This window comes from Salvelinus namaycush, chromosome 34, assembly GCF_016432855.1.
Source record: "Salvelinus namaycush isolate Seneca chromosome 34, SaNama_1.0, whole genome shotgun sequence".
In the NCBI taxonomy this organism is placed as follows: domain Eukaryota; kingdom Metazoa; phylum Chordata; class Actinopteri; order Salmoniformes; family Salmonidae; genus Salvelinus; species Salvelinus namaycush.
This window is the reverse complement of record NC_052340.1, coordinates 32,819,783-32,844,782: the sequence shown is the minus strand read 5'-3', so window position 1 is coordinate 32,844,782 and position 25,000 is coordinate 32,819,783. Positions and strand designations below refer to the sequence as shown.

General features: G+C 48.6%; 1 protein-coding gene across 1 annotated transcript in view; it reads left to right on the top strand.

Moving 5' to 3' along the window:
* The window catches only part of LOC120028486 (roundabout homolog 2-like), a 375,145-nt gene that overhangs the window by 261,009 nt on the left and 89,136 nt on the right, over positions 1 to 25,000 (top strand). Inside the window, exons 8-10 of the mRNA XM_038973690.1 lie at positions 4,665 to 4,789; positions 7,038 to 7,209; positions 14,968 to 15,231. Coding sequence (XP_038829618.1) covers positions 4,665 to 4,789; positions 7,038 to 7,209; positions 14,968 to 15,231 — 561 coding nt within the window. The remainder of the gene's footprint in view (positions 1 to 4,664; positions 4,790 to 7,037; positions 7,210 to 14,967; positions 15,232 to 25,000) is intronic.

Below are 25,000 nucleotides of genomic sequence, written 5' to 3'. Positions count from 1 at the left end.
CGCAGTAACGTTAATTTTAAAAATCTAACACAGCGGTTGCATTAAGAACTAATTTATCTTTCATTTGCTGTCCAACCTGTATTTTTTTGTCAAGTTTATGATTATTTATCGATTAGAATAGGTGCCTCTCCCAAGATTTCTCCCGACATTTTCTTGGCAGCTTGGCTACTTTTCTCATTGTATAACCACGATTTGTGCCGCTAAATATGCACATTTTCGAACAAACTCTATATGCATTGTGTAATATGATGTTATAGGACTGTCATCTGAAGAATTCTGAGCAGGTCAGTGAAAAAATTAATATATTTTGGTGGTTTATACGTTATCGCTATTTTTGGCTTGAATCAATGCTGTTGTGTGTTTGCTATTGTGGTAAGCTAATATAACGCTATATTGTGTTTTCGCTGTAAAACACTTAGAAAATCTGAAATATTGGCTGGATTCACAAGATCTGTGTCTTTCATTTGCTGTACGCTGTGTATTTTTCATAAATGTTTTATGACGAGTATTTAGGTAATACACGATGGTCTCTGTAGTTATTCTAGTTGCTTTGGTGAGAGTTGTGATGGTGGCTGCAATGGTAAACTATGATTTATACCTGAAATATGCACATTTTTCTAACAAAACATATGCTATACAATAAATATGTTATCAGACTGTCATCTGATGAAGTTGTTTCTTGGTTAGTGGCTATTTATATCTTTATTTGGTCGAATTTGTGATAGCTACTGATGCAGTAAAAAAATGGTGGAGTAAAAAAAGTGGTCTTTTGCTAACGTGGTTAGCTAATAGATTTACATATTGTGTCTTCCCTGTAAAACATTTTAAAAATCAGAAATGATGGCTGGATTCACAAGATGTGTATCTTTCATCTGGTATCTTGGACTTGTGATTTCATGATATTTAGATGCTAGTATTTACTTGTGACGCTATGCTAGGCTATGCTAGTCAGCTTTTTTACTGATGGGGGTGCTCCCGGATCCGGGTTTGGGAGGAATTAGAGGTTAAAAGTGTTATGGCTTCCAGTACAGTAGATGGTTTTGGTGATAAGTGTCAGTTTGAGCTGTTTGGGTTCTGACATCTGTGAAGAGATATGGGAGCGAGAGAGAGAGAGAGAGACAGTTGTGTGTAGGGGGAAAGGAGAGAGATGTGTGTAGCGGTAAGGCAGGCAGAGAGAGGAGAGGTTAGGAAGAGGGGAGCAGGGGTGCGTGTCAGAGCTCGCTTGACTGGCAGAAGGAACCCTGACGTTGGAAGAGTGGTAGGACCTTCGTTGGCAAAACAGCAGTGGCCACCCCCAGATTGTCACGGACTGTCAAACTGCAGGAAGATTTAGGAAATTACACATGCAGGCTGCCCGTGGGAATGAGACAGTCATTTATTTTGACTTCTGAATAAAATATGATTGAATGTGGGATTTAAAGAAATTTGGAAAAACAATGCTTGCGTGTGGGTGTCTGTCCATTTGTTGATGGTTGTCTCAGAGCTGCATTTTACTATGAATCCCCTCTAACCCAGGACAGATCGGTCTTGTCATTAATTAAATATGGGGGTTTGATCTTGTGCCTCCCTTAGAGGGGACAGGAAGGAGGCTCTCACTAGTCTTTAGGGTCCCTGAATCAAACAGCCTCTGTGTTAAACATCCTCACACACACTACCGGGACGTCCTGTCTGTCACTCACTGGCTAGGGGACTGCAAACTTTAAATATGCATCACTTGTTGGCCCCCAATCCAACCCAACCTCATCACATCATACCTGACCTGCTATCACAGCTTGCTTTACAAGGCTACATTGCTCTGTGTTTGTGTGGGTGAGGGATTGAGGAGGATCGAGGGAGACAAGGAGAGCGTGATAAAGGAAGCAATATATAGAGAGGAGAGACAAGGTGTGAGGGCAGCAATAGAGAACAGCCTGTAAGTCGTCAAACACTGAGTGGCTGCTCTCCTTTAATGCACTGCTCATTGGATTGTCCAGCAAGACACAGAGAGAGAGAGAGAGTTGGAGGGAGACAGAGGGAGCAAGAGACTGTGATTTAGGTGCTCTGTATCAGACCCAACGTTGTGAAATGCAGCAAGTTATCTAAGTTGAGGAGAGCCAGACAGGAAGGCTGTAAATCTATAGCCGTCTGTACCATTCCTAGCTGTGTGTATCTTTGACAAATACACTCTCCCAAAAAAAAGGATTACATGGAGAAATGAGCCAAACAGGAAGAGGTTTCCCCTGACTGGAATCAGCTGGGTTGTCACTGGAAAGACTTACACAGGAATCAGAATAAAAGCCTGTCAGTGTTTTCATATAATGATGTATTATGAAACCGTGTCATGTGATCTTGTTGAAGGCATTGTGATCATGCAGTTTTTTCAAATCTCTCTTTCATTCCCTCTGCTGGCTATTCCCTCTGCTGGCTATTCCCTCTGCTGGATATTCCCTCTGCTGGCTATTCCCTCTGCTGGATATTCCCTCTGCTGGCTATTCCCTCTGCTGGCTCGTGTAACAGTATAACTTTAGTACGTCCCCTCGCCCCGACCCGGGCGCGAACCAGGGACCCTCTGCACACATCAACAACGGTCGCCCACGAAGCATCGTTACCCATCGCTCCACAAAGGCCGCGGCCCTTGCAGAGCAAGGGGCAACACTACTTAAGTCTCAGAGCAAGTGACGTAACTGATTGAAATGCTACTTGCGCGTACCCGCTAACTAGCTAGCCATTTCACATCCGTTACACTCACCCCCCTTTCAACCTCCTCCTTTTCCGCAGCAACCAGTGATCCGGGTCAACAGCATCAATGTAACAGTATAACTTTAGACCGTCCCCTCGCCCCGACACGGGCGCGAACCAGGGACCTTCTGCACACATCAACAACGGTCGCCCACGAAGCATCGTTACCCATCGCGCCACAAAGGCCGCGGCCCTTGCAGAGCAAGGGGCAACACTACTTAAGTCTCAGAGCAAGTGACGTAACTGATTGAAATGCTACTTGCGCGTACCCGCTAACTAGCTAGCCATTTCACATCCGTTACACTCGCCATACCAAATATTAACAAAGTTACAGATATCACTACTGCTTTGAGAACTGCTGAAGTACTTTATCCTCAGTGTAAGAAAAGTGAGAACAAAGTTGACTGACAAAAAGATCTAGCTTTGATTTCTGGTGACATCTCTGGGTTATACTTGACTGACATTTTGGGATTGGTGTCTATAATTGGTTGATTTAAATGTCCTCTCCTCTCTGACTATGAGGAACGTTTTAGGAGTGTACGATCTAACATCTCACTACCATCACAGGCCAACCTAGTGTTGGGCCTAGAGCCCGGTTAACACTGATAAACCCAACCAGGAGAGGTCAACAGCCCACATTAGTTAAGACTTATGGTCAGCCATTACACTTTGGTCATTAGATGAGAATGTTTTGTCATGAAATCAAATGTCTTATATGAAGGAGTCTTGAAGTGTGAAAATGATCTTGATTGGAAGATCAACATTAAAAGTGTTTTTGATAATGAGGGAGTAATGCCTAATTGGGGAAATCACACGGTTATTTAAATGGCTTAATAAACCATTAATGACTACCAGAAGACAGAGAGAAAAGTCGTCCTGTGCTGTATCTTGGAACACAATGCACTGTATCCCAACCAATCACTCCTCTAGTTGTTTATTAGTGTAGGAGAGAGAGGATGTGTCTCTGGGATTTGCCAAGTGTTCTAAAGTTTGGCGAGGACACGTTTGTTTATGTTGCATTAGAACACATTAAGATGGTCCGGGAAACTGAGCGAGTGGAATGAGACATCCCACATGTAAGATCTCCCTGCTGGCTCCTTGAGTATATCTCCTCAGTCTGTCCTTAGTGGTTTAATTGGCTTCTAGAGGGTCCAGTTGAGTAATGAAGGTGGTGAGTGGTGGGATAGAGTGAGGGAGAGGGAGTGAGGACTGTAGTGTTGAGTGGTGGGTGAGAGAGGGGGTAAGGGCTGTGTCCTCCCCCCGAGGGACCCATGAGAGAGTTAGCTGTTAGCCTTTAGCTGTTAGCTGGGTTCTGTCCATTTATTTAATTCTATCCTCACAATGTTTTCTCTGTGTCTTTCTCTGTGTAGCCTAGCTACATTATGTCTAACTAACTCTCCTGATGCCATTGTCACTGAGACACTGCTGCTGTTTGTGAACACTGACGACCGTCATTCATTCAGCTCCAGTCTCAATGAATGGCCTTGAGTGGTTACCATGGCGTTCAATACCATGGCGATCAATGGAAGGAACACGCTGCATGGAAGCTCTACACACTCTTAGAAAAAAGGTGCTATCTAGAACCTAAAAGTGTTTTTCGGCTGTCCCCATAGAGAACCCACCCTTTGAAGAACCCGTTTTGGTTCCAGGTAGAACCCATTCGGTTCCAAGTACAATATGTTTGGGTTCCATGTAGAACCCTTTCCACGGAGGGTTCTACAGGGAACCCAAAATAGTTATTTCTACCTGGAACCAAAAAGCGTTCTACATGGAAGGGTTCTCCTATGGGACCTCCCGAAGAACCCCTTTGGAACCCTTTTTTCTAAGATTGTAGGACATGCCCATTTAGATGTGTCCTTGTTATGCCTGACGGTACTTTTGCTTCAATGCTTTACCTCTGTGTAACTCTGAGTTCTAACCCTAGTGTTTCTGCCCTTTGACCCCAGCTGCACCCCAGTTTATCATCAGGCCGCGGGACCAGATCGTGGCCCAGGGTCGCACCGCCACCTTCCCCTGTGAGACCAAGGGCAACCCGAAGCCTGCAGTCTTCTGGCAGAAGGAGGGCAGCCAGGTAAGAAGAGCATATAAACACCTCTTAATGAAAAACATGGTCAGGAAAACAGCTTGGTCCAATCTTCAACCACTGGACCTATACTGTAAGGACCTGTAAAACAGCTTGGTCCAGTCTTCAACCACTGGACCTATACGGTAAGGACCTGTAAAACAGCTTGGTCCAGTCTTCAACCACTGGACCTATACGGTAAGGACCTGTAAAACAGCTTGGTCCAGTCTTCAACCACTGGACCTATACGGTAAGGACCTGTAAAACAGCTTGGTCCAGTCTTCAACCACTGGACCTATACGGTAAGGACCTGTAAAATAGCTTGGTCCAGTCTTCAACCACTGGACCTATACGGTAAGGACCTGTAAAACAGCTTGGTCCAGTCTTCAACCACTGGACCTATACTGTAAGGACCTGTAAAACAGCTTGGTCCAGTCTTCAACCACTGGACCTATACGGTAAGGACCTGTAAAACAGCTTGGTCCAGTCTTCAACCACTGGACCTATAAGGTAAGGACCTGTAAAACAGCTTGGTCCAGTCTTCATATCTCTGTATTTACCATAATGTTCAGCGTTTTTTCATCCAGTGTGTGTCCATCATGCATTATTTATGACTAGCAGTTATTACTGTGTTACTGTACTGTCTAGTGTTATCAGCACACACACCACTTAGAATGGATAGTAACCATGCACTTGGCTTTGTAGGGATGTCAGTCTGTGTGACACTCAGCTCCCCAGTTCTCCCTCAGTGACACACACACACGAACACACACACACACACACACACACACACACACACACACACACACACACACACACACACACACACACACACACACACACACACACACACACACACACACACACACACACACACACACACACACACACACACATACATAGAGAAAACTACGCTATCTCCCATCAGTATCTCTGGCACACACAAACACCACACCAGATACACCTCTGTGTGGCTGGTGAGGAGGTAATCAGTTCCCATGACACCGTGCTGCTAACAGTGATACTATCCCTCACACAGAGCAGAGCAGATAGTCCTTCACATAGCTGGAGGTCCTCACAGTCCACACAACAACAACAACAGCAGTAATTAGGAGCCTGCCAGGACCTGTAGATGAACCGGAGATATGATTTTGTTCTGGCTGAGAGTCACACACACACCTACATACGCACACACACACACACACACACACACACACACACACACACACACACACACACACACACACACACACACACACACACACACACACACACACACACACACACACACACATATACTGAGCCTGGGGCCAGACAATTACAGCAAAGTGCCACTCAGAGATTGGGATGGGGTGAGATGCACATTTGCATGCAACACACACACACACACACACACACACACACACACACACACACACACACACACACACACACACACACACACACACACACACACACACACACACACACACACACACACACACACACACACACACACACACACTGTATACTTCCACTCACACCGATGCGGAACACATTCTCACATCAAAATAAGTGATGAATCCTATCTGACTCACTGCAACAGGGCGTACTGAACATGTACATACAAAGATCAACATTCATTTACACCAGTATCCTCTCAGTAAATAGACCCCCATGTTCTGTGACTGCACCCCAATCACAACACTATTTTCCCTCTCTTTGCCTCTTGGTTTATTGATGCTTCATACCTTCTCTGTCCCCATCGCCACCTCTCACTAAATACCCCAGCAAATCAGATGTTTTCTGTATGATTCAGACCTGGCACACTCCCTCCTTCTTCCTCTGCTATGGACTCATTCAATAGAACCTGAAGTTCTATGGGAAGTGCTGTGGGCTGTGGGCCGGGGCTGTGGGCCGGGGCTGTGGGCCGGGGGCTGAGTGGGTAGCCGGGGGAGACTCTGTGTAAACAAAGCAGCCCCATAGCAATTATGAGAAGCAAAGCAGAATGAAACAAGAGTAGACAGAGAGGCTCAGACTGTGTTCCCTCCCAGCTCTCTGGTGCCTCTGGCATGGCTGGCTGGGAGAATACTTGCCATCCATTATGTGTAACCAAGCTATCAGATGTGATAATGGATGGAATGGCTCTGTTAACTGGCCGTGTGTATGTCTAAACCAGAGTGATGGCGCTACGTGAGTGTGTGTCAGTTGGATGTGTTCCTGGCAGTAATGGGTCCATGTCCATCTACTAATTGGCCTGCTTCCTCTCTTCCTGCAGAACCTGCTGTTTCCCAACCAGCCCCAGCAGCCCAACAGTCGCTTCTCTGTGTCCTCCAGTGGAGACCTGACCATCTCGGCCGTGCAGCGGGCAGACGCAGGCTACTACATCTGCCAAGCCCTGACCGTGGCTGGCAGCATCCTCGCCAAGGCCCAACTGGAGGTCACAGATGGTGAGGCCTGCCGCATACCAACCCCGATGCCAACGTGCTAGAGCACCACTCGTTAATGCAGCATGTGAACACACTCTGCTATGCTATCAACACACACACACACACACACACACACACACACACACACACACACACACACACACACACACACACACACACACACACACACACACACACACACACACACACACACACACACACACACACTCTGCTATGCTATCAACACACACACACACACACACACACACACACACACACACACACACACACACACACACACACACACACACACACACACACACACACACACACACACACACACACACACACACACCCATACTCGTGCAGACACATACAGCCTTCACTGTACACTAAATAGTTCATGTACACACATGAATGAGCAGTAAGAGAAGTGTTCTTTAATTTGTAGTGAATTAATCAGAGCACATGCCTTGCCCGGTTGACTCTCTGTGGATTTTGGCCTTAAGTACTGGGGGAAATGTAGTGTAAAATGAGGAGTATTTTACCATGTACAGGAATTCAATTCTGCTTTTTTTGTCTGCGAAATATCTAGAAATGATACTTGCCCATAAACGTGCTTTTTTTGTCACGACACAATTGAATGAAATACTTGTTCAAGTTTAGCTGGAGAGGGAATAAAGCATTGCCCTTGAGTCTCTCAGTAGAATGATCATGTAACGGTCGTCTTGTGGTGAATGAGCGGACCAAGGCGCAGCGGGTGATGAAGACATAATGAAATTTATTAACAGAACGACGAAACACGAAAACTCTTAAACAAACTACAAAACAAATGAACGACGTAGACTGACCTAAAACATGAGAACTTACAAATACACGAAGAACGCACGAACAGGTACAGACTACAAACAAACGCTACAGTCCCGTGTGGTACGAACATACATACAGACACGGAAGACAATCACCCACAAACAAACAGTGAGAACAGCCTACCTTAATATGGTTCTCAATCAGAGGAAACGTCAAACACCTGCCTCTAATTGAGAACCATATCAGGCAACACATTAAACCCAACATAGAAACACAATACATAGAATGCCCACCCCAACTCACGCCCTGACCAACTAAACACATACAAAAACAAGAGAAAACAGGTCAGGAACGTGACATAACCCCCCCCCCTCAAGGTGCGAACTCCGGGCGCACCACCAAAAGTCTAGGGGAGGGTCTGGGTGGGCATCTGTCCACGGTGGCGGCTCAGGCTCTGGGCGTGGTCCCCATCCCACCATAGTCAATCCCCGCTTTTGTAGCCTCCTCCCAATGACCACCCTCCAAATTAACCCCACTGGACTAAGGGGCAGCACCGGACTAAGGGGCAGCACCGGAATGAGGGGAAGCTCCGGACTAAGGGGCAGCTCCGGACTGAGGGACGGCAGCTCCGGACTGAGGGACGGCAGCTCCGGACTGAGGGACGGCAGCTCCGGACTGAGGGACGGCAGCTCCGGACTGAGGGACGGCTCTGGCTGGTCATGGCTGGCTGACGGCTCTGGCTGGTCATGGCTGGCTGACGGCTCTGGCTGCTCATGGCTGGCTGACGGCTCTGGCTGCTCATGTCTGGCTGACGGCTCTGGCTGCTCATGGCTGGCTGACGGCTCTGGCTGCTCATGGCTGGCTGACGGCTCCGGCTGCTCATGGCTGGCTGACGGCTCTGGCTGCTCATGGCTGGCTGGCGGCTCTGGCTGCTCATGGCTGGCTGGCGGCTCTGGCTGCTCATGGCTGGCTGGCGGCTCTGGCTGCTCATGGCTGGCTGGCGGCTCTGGCTGCTCATGGCTGGCTGGCGGCTCTGGCTGCTCCTGTCTGACGGAAGGCTCTGGCTGCTCCTGTCTGACGGAAGGCTCTGGCTGCTCCTCTGACGGAAGGCTCTGGCTGCTCCTGTCTTGCGGACGGCTCTAGCGGCTCCTGTCTGGCGGACGGCTCTAGCGGCTCCTGTCTGGCGGACGGCTCTGAAGGCTCAGGACAGACGGGCGGCTTTGAAGGCTCAGTGCAGACGGGCGGCTTTGAAGGCTCAGGGCAGACGGGCGGCTTTGAAGGCTCAGGGCAGACGGGCGGCTTTGAAGGCTCAGGACAGACGGGCAGTTCAGGCGGCGCTTGGCAGACGGACAGCTCAGACGGCGTTGGGCAGACGGGCAGTTCAGGCGCCGCTGGGCAGACGGCAGACTCTGGCCGGCTGAGGCGCACATTAGGCCTAGTGCGTGGTGCCGGAACTGGTGGTACCGGGCTGGGGACACGCATCTCAGGGCTAGTGCGGGGAGAAGGAACAGGGCATACTGGACCCTGGAGACGCACATTAGGCCTAGTGCGTGGTGCCGGAACTGGTGGTACCGGGCTGGGGACACGCATCTCAGGGCTAGTGCGGGGAGCAGCAACAGGATGCACAGGACTCTGGAGACGCACAGGAGGCTTGGTGCGTGGTGTAGGCACTGGTGGTAATAGGCTGGAGACACGCACCACAGGGCTAGTGCGTGGAGGAGGAACAGGGCTCTGGAGACGCACAGGAAGCCTGGTGCGTGGTGTAGGCACTGGTGGTACTGGGCTGGGGCGGGGAGGTGGCGCCGGAAATACCGGACCGTGCAGGCGTACTGGCTCCCTTGAGCACTGAGCCTGCCCAACCTTACCTGGTTGTATGTTCCCCGTAGCCCGACCAGTGCGGGGAGGTGGAATAACCCGCACTGGGCTGTGTAGGCGAACCGGGGACACCATGCGTAAGGCTGGTGCCATGTATGCCGGCCCGAGGAGACGCACTGGAGACCAGACGCGTTGAGCCGGCTTCATGGCACCTGGCTCAATGCCCAATCTAGCCCTGCCAGTGCGGGGAGGTGGAATAACCCGCACCGGGCTATGCACACGTACAGGAGACACCATGCGCTCTACTGCGTAACACGGTGTCTGCCCGTACTCTCGCTCTCCACGGTAAGCTCGGGGAGTTGGCGCAGGTCTCCTACCTGACTTCGCCACACTCCCTTGTAGCCCCCTCCCAAGAAATTTTTGGGCTTGACTCACAGGCTTCCGTGCTAGTCGCGTACCCTCATAACGCCGGTTCCTCTCTCCGGTTGCCTCTGCTCTCCTAATCGCCTCCAGCTGTTCCCATGGGAGGCGATCCTTTCCAGCCAGGATCTCCTCCCATGTGTAGCAACCCTTGCCGTCCAAAACATCCTCCCATGTCCATTCCTCCTTCGTGCGCTGTTGCTTTCTCCCGTTACACCGCTGCTTGATCCTTTGTTGGTGGGTGATTCTGTAACGGTCGTCTTGTGGTGAATGAGCGGACCAAGGTGCAGCGGGTGATGAAGACATAATGAAATTTATTAACCTGTTTGGGCTGCAAGCCCGACACCGCCCACAATATGACAACATCCAGCTCAAAGTGCAGGGCGCGAAATTCAAAAGCTAGTTTTTAAAAATATTTAACTTTCACACATTAACAAGTCCAAGACACCAGATGAAAGATAAACTTCTTGTGAATCAAACCAACATGTCCGATTTTTAAAATGTTTTACAGGGAAGACAAAATATGTACATCTATTAGCTAACCACGTTAGCAAATGACACCACTTTTCTAACTCCATCAGTTTCTTACTCCATCAGGTGCTATCACAAATTCGACCAAATAAAGATATAAATAGCCACTAACCAAGAAACAAATTCATCAGATGACAGTCTGATAACATATTTATTGTATAGCATATTTTTTTTCGAAAAATGTGCATATTTCAGGTATAAATCATATTTTACATTTCAGCTACAAATCAGAAAGTGCACCGAAAGCAGCCATAATATTTACAGACACCAACAGACACCAACGTCAAATAGCTTATTACTCATCATAAAACATTTCCGAAAAATATATAGTTTGCAGCAATTGAAAGATAGGCAACTTGTGATTCCAAACAATATTTCCGATTTATTAAATGTTTTACAGCGAAAACAAAATGTATCGCTATATTAGCGTAGCCACAATAGAGAGACACATTTGGGCGCCCACGACCCGTTCACATGCACGACAGATATATGAAATAACATCATAAAATGAGTCTTACTTTGGCTGATCTTTCATCAGAATGTTGAAACAGGCGTCCTCTGTCCAGATGAGTCGTTGTTTCATTTCAGAATGAGAAATATCCCTGTTCATTTACCATTTCCAGTAGCCGTGGTCCAACGTAAACACAGTCATACGACGGAACACGGCAAAACTCCCGAATAAAGTTTCAATAATTTGATTAAACTATATTGAAAAAACATACATTACGATGATATGGTCACATATATCCAAAAAAAATCGAGCCGGAGACGTTAGCCGTTCGTTAGGAAGGCAAAACAGAAGTCCATCCCACTTCCTTCAGAATACCGGAAGTGGGCGCTCAGGTCAAAGAAATAGTTTTTTTTCCACCACAGACCAAGAGGAGCAAAAAAAATTCTTCTCTGACATCCTCTTTACACCAATAGGAAGGCGTATAGACTGTCAGCAGACTCCTAGGTGTTAAGACCATGTATAGGCATCAGATTGAAAAGAGCATAGATTTCTGACATTTCACTTCCTGGTCAGGAAAAGTGCTGCAGAAGGACTTGTGTTTCACTCAGAGAAATAATTCCAACTGTTTTAGAAACTAGAAAGTGTTTTCTATCCAAAAAGAATAATAATATTCATATTGTACAAGCAAGATTTGAGTAGGAGGCCGTTTGAAATGGGCACGATTTCACTGGCTACTCAACACTTTGCCTTGCAGCCATAAGAAGTTAACAGAACGACGAAACACGAAAACTCTTAAACAAACTACAAAACAAATAAACGACGTAGACTGACCTAAAACATGAGAACTTACAAATACACGAAGAACGCACAAACAGGTACAGACTACAAACAAACGCTACAGTCCCGTGTGGTACGAACATACATACAGACACGGAAGACAATCACCCACACACAAACAGTGAGAACAGCCTACCTTAATATGGTTCTCAATCAGAGGAAACGTCAAACACCTGCCTCTAATTGAGAACCATATCAGGCAACACATTAAACCCAACATAGAAACACAATACATAGAATGCCCACCCAAACTCACGCCCTGACCAACTAAACACATACAAAAACAAGAGAAAACAGGTCAGGAACGTGACAGATCAGCAGCATCTGGCTGGGGGAGGCAGTGAGTCAAGGACTGAGTGATTGAGTGAGTGAGTGACAACAGTTAGCATGTCTGCAGGATGACTTATGAGGGCCTGCTCAGTCCCACTGCCTCTAGTCTGCTCTGCTGTGGAGATGGGTAAATAGATTGACGAGCTTTCAGATGCCCTGTGAAGGATCAGCCTGGGGAAATATGTAAATACACAATTTTTTAAGTAAAGGGAATTTTTTATTCAAAATGAAATTATAATTAATTGTTCATCCATGTTTGTCAAACGTAAAATGTTGAAGTTGTTCCAAACGTCAAATTTCAAAATGCTTAATGTCAAGTTTAGGCATTAACTCTAAATTCTTCAGGTTAGCCATTCATTCTGAATGTTTAAGTTAAGGGTTAAGGTTTGGTTTAGGCTTAAATAAAAAGATCAAAAACAACTTTCTATTGCTGGATTCGAACATGCAACGTTTAGAACCAGAGTCAGATGAATACACCCATCCACCATCCACGTACACAATGCCCTAGCAAAAATTGTTTAAGATTTACAGTGTCTGAACTGTCTGTTCAGTGGTCTATGGCTGCATGCACCAACACATACTGTATTCTAAGGGTGTGTGGTGCGTTAATTGTAGTGCATGTGTGTCTGTATTTCTATTCCTGTGTGTAAGTAGAATTAGGTAACGCAGCGTATGGCTGGACTGTGTAAGATGAGGAACGTGTGAGGGAGCTGGGTGTTAGGAAGGCTGAGGAGGAGGACAGGAGGAGAGGAGGGCCGGCTGGGGCAAGGTCATGGTCACACCTTGCCGCTCGGAGCAGGTGATTTAGTGTCCTGAGGGGCCAGCAGAGCTCGCTGGGTTCAAGGAGATATGTAATGAGAAATTCCTGATGCAAACATTCAAGGCCCTAGCTCTCCCCCCGCCTCCTCATCCCCCCCCCACCTCCATCCATCCATCACGCCATCCATCCACCACCCTCGTCATCCCCTCCCTGCTGGACCAAACCAAGCCAAACTCACCCAGGGTTTTATCATACTTTCTGTCCTAATATCTTAACAGGTAATGCTGTGGAGTCATTACTCAGAGCTCAGGGAATCATGAAGACACATAACACCCTTCCAGGTGTGTTTCAGTGTCTAAGAATCATGCCAAGTGATAACAGTGACAAGCAGGTAACTCCCTCAGTGAGTTAATTGGGAAGTTAGATCTAACAGTGAGACCTTAGACAGACAGGTAGTGCTGTTTTTAATGCTATCTGCGTGTGGGTTAGGCACACGGTAATCCTGGTTGATGTATTTAACCTCCAGATTTTCTGATAAAAGCATTCCAGCGTGGTGGAAGAGGTTGTAGTATTATCACTGAAATAGATTCAATGATGAATTCAGCAGGGCCCATATGGTGTAGATTCGACTTATTTCCATTTTTCTCTCAGCTAAAGATAATCACGCCATGGTTCTGCCATACCAAGGCAAGTATGTGTCTTCCTTCCACCCTTCTGACTTCCCTGCTGGAGAGAAAGATAAACAAATAGATAGTAAAGAGAGAGAGAGGAAGAGAGAGAGAGAAGGTGAGAGAGCGACAGAGAGTGTGAGAAAGAGAGAGAGAGAGGGTGAGAGGAAGAGAGTGGAAGAGAGAGAGAGATAGATAGTAGAGAGAGAGAGAGACAGAGAGAGAAAGAGAGAGGGTGAGAGGAAGAGAGTGGAAGAGCGAGAGAGATAGATAGTAGAGAGAGAGAGAGAAAGAGAGAGGGTGAGAGGAAGAGAGAGAAAGAGAGAGGGTGAGAGAAAGAGAGGTGAGAGAGAGAGAGAGAGAGAGAGAGAGAGAGAGAGAGAGAGAGAGAGAAAGAGAGAGAGAGAGAGAGAGAGAGAGAGAGAGAGAGAGAGAGAGAGAGAGAGAAAGAGAGAGGGTGAGATAATGTGTTGAAAGGTTAGCGATGTTGACTGTCTAATTGGCCCCTGCAGGTCTGACATCATTAATCCTACCTGTTAATTAATGTGTGCTGTGTGATGCCAGGGGACTCCACATTATTCACCACAGCTGACACAGAAACTGCCAGGGCACGGTAACTGTAACTCACAGATACAGCACCTCTGACATATACACTATTTCACAGTACAGCCCACAGGCATTCTGCAACACATTACAAATGCATATATTCATTCAAACAGTATTTAACATTAGCATTGAAATCAACAAAACATTTTATTTTCCTCACAGTGGTTTTGTTACATTATTGCAATTCTGACTGATTTGGAACATTTTCCGTGGGGTGCTACTCTCTGGGGAGTGACGTTGGAGTCAGTTCTGGGGGCCAGTGGGGCCCTCTGATAGAGTTCCCCACTGAACATGATGGAGTATTTATCTGAACCACCCTGAGTCAACAGGCATGGCCCTTGTCACCGTACGCCATCACAGACTCCTGGGTATGGTGTGAATGTAAGGGTTATCTGTTGCTGCAGGATTATTTTCCTTCTGTAGAAAACTGGCTCAAATTAAGATCCTACGTCTGTATATTGTAAGTTTAATCTCTATCGTAGCGCTTTTAATATTGTAATGACTTGTGTGGCTCTTCTGACCAACTCTTTCTGTCTCTCATCTTGTCCCAGTCCTGACAGACAGGCCACCGCCCATCATCCGTCGGGGTCCGTCCAATCAGACGCTGAGGGTGGACAGCGTGGCCCTTCTGAAGTGCCAGGCGTCAGGAGACCCCATCCCCTCTATCAGCTGGCTGAAGGACGGGGTCAGTCTGCTGGGGAAGGATCCCCGCATGTCCCTCCAGGAGCTGGGCAGCCTCCAGATGAGGAGCCTCAGGGTGAGAACCACTGGAGCCCCAGCCTGGTCCAGTCATAAAGACAACTACACGTACACTAGTAATGGGGTTTATGTGATGAGGGCTGTACATATGCTACGTACTGTTGTGGTAACCTTGTCTGCAGCGCTCGTTCTCTACCTCTCTGTTTCCATCCATTCCCCTTAATGGATCTCTGTCTGAGACTCTGTCTCCTCTCTGTGTGTGTCATTAGGCTGTTTCTCACTGTATTCTATACTATCTACTGTATCTTAGTCTATGCCACTCTGAAATTGCTCATCCATATATTTATATATTCTTATTCCATTCCTTTACTTAGATGTGTGTGTTTTAGGTATTTGTTGTGAAATTGTTAGATACTGTATTACTTATTATATATTACTGCACTGTCGGAACTAGAAACACAAACATTTCACAATAACATCTGCTAAACATGTGTATGTGACCAATAACATTTGATTTGATATTGTTCCTTCCCTCTGACCCTCTGACCCTCTGTACCTCTCTGTACCCTCTGACCCTCTGATCCTCTGTACCCTCTGTACCCTCTGACCCTATGTACCCTCTGTACCCTCTATATCCTCTGACCCTCTGTACCCTCTGACCCTTTGACCCTCTATACCCTCTGACCCTATGTACCCTCTGACCCTCTGTACCCTCTGACCCTATGACCCTCTATACCCTCTGACCCTTTGTACCATCTCTACCTTCTGACCCTATGACCCTATGTACCCTCTGACCCTCTGTACCCTCTGACCCTCTGTACCCTCTGACCCTCTGACCCTCTGTACCCTCTGACCCTCTGACCCTCTGTACCCTCTGACCCTATGACCCTCTGTACCCTCTGACCCTCTGTACCCTCTGACCCTCTGACCCTCTGTACCCTCTGACCCTCTGACCCTCTGTACCCTCTGACCCTATGACTCTCTGTACCCTCTGACCCTCTGTACCCTCTGACCATATGACCCTCTTGAAAGTGTTCTTTGCAACATGACCCCTCCTCCCCTTATTTGTGATAGCTCTATTAATTCTGCAGACACTGTTCTGTCTGTGTGTCCTTGTTTGTGTGCAAGAGAGTGTATGTGGTTTGTGCGCGCGTGTGTGTGTGTGTGTGTGTGTGTGTGTGTGTGTGTGTGTGTGTGTGTGTGTGTGTGTGTGTGTGTGTGTGTGTGTGTGTGTGTGTGTGTGTGTGTGTGTGTGTGTGTGTGTGTGTGTGTGTGCGCGCGTGCATGTGCGTGTGGTGTACATGCTTAGGCATGCATGAATGTGATGTGCAAGCTTAGTATAATTCAATAGAATGGTGGTTAGGTACAAGTTAGATGGACAAGATGAATCATATTGCCTTAAAGAGATGAATGGGCAGTATTGATTTTAATAAATGGTTCTATACTATCACTTAGTGACACGACGGCTCTTACAAGACTCAGCTGTAGGTAGAGGGCTGGACGGGTTCCAGCAGCAGAGTAGAGGAGGGGTGAAGAGTTAAACAACACACACACACACACACACACACACACACACACACACACACACACACACACACACACACACACACACACACACACACACACACACACACACACACACACACACACACACACACTATACATTTAAGGTAGATTGAATTTAAAATCCTCACATCCTCCTTTCCCCACTCCGAGGCCTCTGGGGAATACCCATTACACTTTACAAAGCTGCTGACCACTGACATTTGATTTAATACATGGAGGGAAGAAAACCAACAAACAACTAACGTTTCACAGAGAGAAGGATGGAGAGACAAGCCAGCTGTCATCGGTCCAGGGGGCTTCAGCAGGCCAACCTAAATGAATTAGCCCACCTTTGTTGCGGTTGGCGAGGAGGTGGGGGACAGGGGGACAGGGGGATGGGAGTAAAGTGATGGAGGGCGGTGAGGAGAAAATGGAATTCATTAGGAAATTAGCGTCAGCACTTTAAGGCACTCACACACTGTTGTGATCTCAGAGATGGACCCCTCACATGACACACTGTTGTGATCTCAGAGATGCACCCCTCACATGACACACTGTTGTGATCTCAGAGATGGACCCCTCACATGACACACTGTTGTGACCTCAGAGATGGACCCCTCACATGACACACTGTTGTGATCTCAGAGATGGACCCCTCACATGACACACTGTTGTGATCTCAGAGATGGACCCCTCACATGACACACTGTTGTGACCTCAGAGATGGACCCCTCACATGACACACTGTTGTGACCTCAGAGATGGACCCCTCACATGACACACTGTTGTGATCTCAGAGATGGACCCCTCACATGACACACTGTTGTGATCTCAGAGATGGACCCCTCACATGACAAACTGTTGTGATGTCAGAGATGGACCCCTCACATGACACACTGTTGTGATCTCAGAGATGGACCCCTCACATGACACACTGTTGTGACCTCAGAGATGGACCCCTCACATGACACACTGTTGTGACCTCAGAGATGGACCCCTCACATGACACACTGTTGTGATCTCAGAGATGGACCCCTCACATGACACACTGTTGTGAACTCAGAGATGGACCCCTCACATGACACACTGTTGTGAACTCAGAGATGGACCCCTAACATGACACACTGTTGTGATCTCAGAGATGGACCCCTCACATGACACACTGTTGTGACCTCAGAGATGGACCCTCACATGACACACTGTTGTGATCTCAGAGATGGACCCCTCACATGGCACACTGTTGTGACCTCAGAGATGGACCCCTCACATGACACACTGTTGTGACCTCAGAGATGGACCCCTCACATGACACACTGTTGTGACCTCAGAGATGGACCCCTCACATGACACACTGTTGTGATCTCAGAGATGGACCCCTCACATGCACACTGTTGTGACCTCAGAGATGGACCCTCACATGACACACTGTTGTGACCTCAGAGATGGACCCCTCACATGACACACTGTTGTGACCTCAGAGATGGACCCCTCACATGACACACTGTTGTGACCTCAGAGATGGACCCCTCACATGACACACTGTTGTGACCTCAGAGATGGACCCCTCACATGACACACTGTTGTGATCTCAGAGATGGACCCCTCACATGACACACTGTTGTGACCTCAGAGATGGACCCCTCACATGACACACTGTTGTGACCTCAGAGATGGACCCTCACATGACACACTGTTGTGACCTCAGAGATGGACCCCTCACATGACACTGTTGTGACCTCAGAGATGGACCCCTCACATGCACACTGTTGTGACCTCAGAGATGGACCCTCACATGACACTGTTGTGATCTCAGAGATGGACCCCTCACATGGCACACTGTTGTGACCTCAGAGATGGACCCCTAACATGACACACTGTTGTGACCTCAGAGATGGACCCCTAACATGACACACTGTTGCGACCTCAGAGATGGACCCCTCACATGCACACTGTTGTGACCTCAGAGATGGACCCCTCACATGACACACTGTTGTGACCTCAGAGATGGACCCCTCACATGACACACTGATGTGACCTCAGAGATGGACCCTCACATGACACACTGTTGTGACCTCAGAGATGGACCCCTCACATGACACACTGTTGTGATCTCAGAGATGGACCCCTCACATGACAAACTGTTGTGATGTCAGAGATGGACCCCTCACATGACACACTGTTGTGATCTCAGAGATGGACCCCTCACATGACACACTGTTGTGACCTCAGAGATGGACCCCTCACATGCACACTGTTGTGACCTCAGAGATGGACCCCTCACATGACACACTGTTGTGACCTCAGAGATGGACCCCTCACATGACACACTGTTGTGACCTCAGAGATGGACCCCTCACATGCATGCACACTGTTGTGACCTCAGAGATGGACCCCTCACATGACACACTGTTGTGACCTCAGAGATGGACCCCTCACATGACACACTGTTGTGACCTCAGAGATGGACCCCTCACATGACACACTGTTGTGATCTCAGAGATGGACCCCTCACATGACACACTGTTGTGATGTCAGAGATGGACCCCTCACATGACACACTGTTGTGACCTCAGAGATGGACCCCTCACATGACACACTGTTGTGACTTCAGAGATGGACCCATCACATGACACACTGTTGTGATCTCAGAGATGGACCCCTCACATGACACTGTTGTGACCTCAGAGATGGACCCCTCACATGACACACTGTTGTGACATCAGAGATGGACCCATCACATGACACACTGTTGTGATCTCAGAGATGGACCCCTCACATGACACACTGTTGTGACCTCAGAGATGGACCCATCACATGACACACTGTTGTGACCTCAGAGATGGACCCCTCACATGACACACTGTTGTGATCTCAGAGATGGACCCCTCACATGACACACTGTTGTGATCTCAGAGATGGACCCCTCACATGACACACTGTTGTGACCTCAGAGATGGACCCCTCACATGCACACTGTTGTGACCTCAGAGATGGACCCCTCACATGACACACTGTTGTGACCTCAGAGATGGACCCCTCACATGACACACTGTTGTGACCTCAGAGATGGACCCTCACATGACACACTGTTGTGATCTCAGAGATGGACCCTCACATGACACACTGTTGTGATCTCAGAGATGGACCCCTCACATGACACACTGTTGTGACCTCAGAGATGGACCCCTCACATGCATTTAGAAGAACAACTAGAGCCATGAGTAATCATCTACATCCGCGGATAGTACAACCATGTCTATCTAGTGGCTAGTTGTACCTGATGATAGCTCTATGCTCTGCTCCGTGAACGTCTCATCCGTTCTCGCGCCAGTTCTCCCCAGTGACACACACACACGAACACACACACACACACACACCACACACACACCACAGCACACACACACCCACACACCACACACACACACACACACACCACACACACACCACACACACACACACACACACACACACACACACACACACATACATAGAGAAAACTAACCATCTCCCATCAGTATCTCTGGCACACACAAACACCACCACCAGATAACCTTCTGTGTGGCTGTGAGGAGGTAAACAGTTCCCATGACACCGTGCTGGCTAACAGTGATACTATCCCTCACACGAGGCATAGCAGAAGTCCTTCACATAGCTGGAGGTTCCTCACAGTCTCCCCAACAAGGCCGATACAACAGCAGCGCTGATAATCTAGGCAGCCAAGCACATACTAGTTGAACCGCGGATATCCACGGAAGATATATTCGGTCTCTTCGGCTGAGAGTCACACACACGGCAGTCGTCGTGTGTGTCTACGCAGCAACAGGACACACTCACGCCATACACACATCTCTACAGCAGAACGTTACTGTTCGGCTCCACACGGTACCGTGCTGAGAGGACCTGATAACTGTCTCAGAGAACGTTACTGTTCGGTCCACACGGTACCGTGCTGAGAGGACCTGATACTGTCTCAGCAGAACGTTACTGTTCGGTCCACACGGGTACCGTGCTGAGAGGACCTATGAAACTGTCTCAGCGAACGTTACTGTTCGGTCCACACGGTACCGTGCTGAGAGGACCTGATAACTGTCTCAGCAGAACGTTACTGTTCGGTCCACACGGTACCGTGCTGAGAGGACCTATAACTGTCTCGCAGAAGACGTTACTGTTCGGTCCACACGGTACCGTTGCTGAGGGACCTGATAACTGTCTCGAGAACGTTACTGTTCGGTCCACACGGTACCGTGCTGAGAGGACCTGATAACTGTCTCAGAGAACGTTACTGTTCGGTCCACACGGTACCGTGCTGAGAGGACCTGATAACTGTCTCAGAAGAACGTTACTGTTCGGTCCACACGGTACCGTGCTGAGAGGACCTGATACTGTCTCAGCAGAACGTTACTGTTCGGTCCACACGGTACGTGCTGAGAGGACCTGATACTGTCTCAGAGAACGTTACTGTTCGGTCCACACGGTACCGTGCGAGAGGACCTGATGACTGTCTCAGCAGAACGTTACTGTTCGGTCCACACGGTACCGTGCTGAGAGGACCTGATAACTGTCTCAGTCAGAACGTTACTGTTCGGTCCACACGGTACCGTGCTGAGAGGACCTGATGACTGTCTCAGCAGAACGTTACTGTTCGGTCCACACGGTACCGTGCTGAGAGGACCTGATAACTGTCTCAGCAAGAACGTTACTGTTCGGTCCACACAAACAACAAACACCACCGGTACCGTGCTGAGAGGACCTGATAGACTGTCTCAGCAGAACGTTACTGTTCGGTCCCACCGGTACCGTGCTGAGAGGACCTGATGACTGTCTCAGCAGAACGTTACTGTTCGGTCCACACGGTACGTGCTGAGAGGACCTGATGACTGTCTCAGCAGAACGTTACTGTTCGGTCCACACGGTACCGTGCTGAGAGGACCTGATACTGTCTCAGCAGAACGTTACTGTTCGGTCCACACGGTACCGTGCTGAGAGGACCTGATACCGTCTCAGCGAACGTTACTGTTCGGTCCACACGGTACCGTGCTGAGAGGACCTGATAACCGTCTCAGCAGAACGTTACTGTTCGGTCCACACGGTACCGTGCTGAGAGGACCTATAGACCGTCTCAGTAGAACGTTACTGTTCGGTCCACACGGTACCGTGCTGAGAGGACCTGATACGTCTCAGTAGAACGTTACTGTTCGGTCCACACGGTACCGTGCTGAGAGGACCTGATAACGTCTCAGAGAACGTTACTGTTCGGTCCACACGGTACCGTGCTGAGAGGACCTGATAACTGTCTCAGTAGAACGTTACTGTTCGGTCCAAACGGTACCGTGCTGAGAGGACCTGATAACTGTCTCAGTAGAACGTTACTGTTCGGTCCACACGGTACCGTGCTGAGAGGACCTGATAACTGTCTCAGTAGAACGTTACTGTTCGGTCCACACGGTACCGTGCTGAGAGGACCTGATAACTGTCTCAGCAGAACGTTACTGTTCGGTCCACACGGTACCGTGCTGAGAGGACCTGATAACTGTCTCAGTAGAACGTTACTGTTCGGTCCACACGGTACCGTGCTGAGGACCTGATAACTGTCTCAGCAGAACGTTACTGTTCGGTCCACACGGTACCGTGGCTGAGAGGACCTGATAACTGTCTCAGCAGAACGTTACTGTTCGGTCCACACGGTAACCGTGCTGAGAGGACCTGATAACTGTCTCAGCAGAACGTTACTGTTCGCTCCACACGGTACCGTGCTGAGAGGACCTGAATGACTGTCTCAGAGAACGTTACTGTTCGGTCCACACGGTCCGTGCTGAGAGGACCTGATGACTGTCTCAGCAGAACGTTACTGTTCGGTCCACACGTACCGTGCTGAGAGGACCTGATAACTGTCTCAGCAAACGTTACTGTTCGGTCCACACGGTACCGTGCTGAGAGGACCTGATAACTGTCTCAGCAGAACGTTACTGTTCGGTCCACACGGTACCGTGCTGAGAGACCTGATAACTGTCTCAGTAGAACGTTACTGTTCGGTCCACACGGTACCGTGCTGAGAGGACCTGATAAACTGTCTCAGTAGAACGTTACTGTTCGGTCCACACGGTACCGTGTCTGAGAGGACCTGATAACTGTCTCAGTAGAACTTACTGTTCGGTCCACACGGTACCGTGCTGAGAGGACCTGATAACTGTCTCAGCAGAACGTTACTGTTCGGTCCACACGGTACCGTGCTGAGAGGACCTGATAACTGTCTCAGCGAACGTTACTGTTCGGTCCACACGGTACCGTGCTGAGAGGACCTGATAACTGTCTCAGTAGAACGTTACTGTTCGGTCCACACGGTACCGTGCTGAGAGGACCTGATAACTGTCTCAGTAGAACGTTACTGTTCGGTCACACACGGTACCGTGCTGAGAGGACCTGATAACTGTCTCAGTAGAACGTTACTGTTCGGTCCACACGGTACCGTGCTGAGAGGACCTGATAACTGTCTCACAGAACGTTACTGTTCGGTCCACACGGTACCGTGCTGAGAGGACCTGATAACTGTCTCAGTAGAAGTTACTGTTCGGTCCACACCGGTACACGTGCTGAGAGGACCTGATAACTGTCTCAGTAGAACGTTACTGTTCGGTCCACACGGTACCGTGCTGAGAGGACCTGATAACTGTCTCAGCAGAACGTTACTGTTCGGTCCACACGGTACCGTGCTGAGAGGACCTGATAATGTCTCCGCAGAACGTTACTGTTCGGTCCACACGGTACCGTGCTGAGAGGACCTGATAACTGTCTCAGCAGAACGTTACTGTTCGGTCCACACGGTACCGTGCTGAGAGGACCTGATAACTGTCTCAGCAGAACGTTACTGTTCGGTCCACACCGGTACCGTGCTGGAGATGACCTGATAACTGTCTCAGCAGAACGTTACTGTTCGGTCCCACACGGTACCGTGCTGAGAGGACCTGATAACTGTCTCAGCAGAACGTTACTGTCGGTCCACACGGTACCGTGCTGAGAGGACCTGATAACTGTCTCAGCAGAACGTTACTGTTCGGTCCACACGGTACCGTGCTGAGAGGACCTGATAACTGTCTCAGTAGAACGTTACTGTTCGGTCCACACGTACCGTGCTGAGAGGACCTGATAACGTCTCAGCAGAACTTAACTGTTCGGTCCACACGGTACCGTGCTGAGAGGACCTGATAACTGTCTCAGTAGAACGTTACTGTTCGGTCCACACGGTACCGTGCTGAGAGGACCTGATAACTGTCTCAGCAGAACGTTACTGTTCGGTCCACACGGTACCGTGCTGAGAGGACCTGATAACTGTCTCAGTAGAACGTTACTGTTCGGTCCACACGGTACCGTGCTGAGAGGACCTGATAACTGTCTAAGTGGAACGCGATGACCTTTTCACAATCGAAAGCTGCAGCAGTCACTGTGAAGGGGAGTCTAAATTAGACATTTTATGATATGGGAAAATTATTACCAGAATCCTTACAGCAATATTCAAGAAAATAGCTATTCTACAGTGCCATGCAGTGCTATCCAGGTATAAGGTCCATACCTTGTGTCCTGACGGGCTCTGATATGGGGCTGGGGTCACTGAGGCCCTGGGTGTTGACCGCCCGCACCATGAACAGGTAGATGGTGTTGGGGCGCAGGCCTTTGACCGTGTACTGCGTGGTCTTCACGTGGTCCGCGACCGTCTGCCAACTGTTGCTCACCGACTGGCTGCAATGGGACAATGACAAGGATATCACAAATGTGCAACCGCAACAATTAAGAAGCAAAACAAAAGTCAAAAGAGGAAATCTTTCAACTAACCTGAAGGCTTCGATGACAAAAGAGGAGATGGGCGTGGCCCCAGCCAGGCCGGGTTGCCAAGACAATGAGACGCTGTTCTTGGTGACGTCAGTGACCTGGGGTTTGGAGGGAGGGCCAGGGAGCTCGTTGTCATCACGGTTCTTAATGACCATCACCCCAGCTTGGTCTGCAGGAGAAAGAGAACAGGAACTATTGTTAAATGGGAGGATGAAGAGGAATGGATAAAGAACTATTCCCAGAAAGTAATATGTATGTTATAATGAGCATGTATGTGTGTTTACTACAAAACTAGGTGAAGACATGTTCACTGTGCCATACCTTTGACCTCCAGGAAGGCGCTCCATGATGTCTCGCCACTGGAGCTGGCAGCCACACAGGTGTAGATCCCAGAGTCAGAGAGCTGGGATAGACCGGATTAATACAGAGCATCAACCACCTGACCACAACACAACCCACTTAGAAACATCTTCATAATGACTAGATATTAGTATGGATCTCCACAGCTGCTTGATC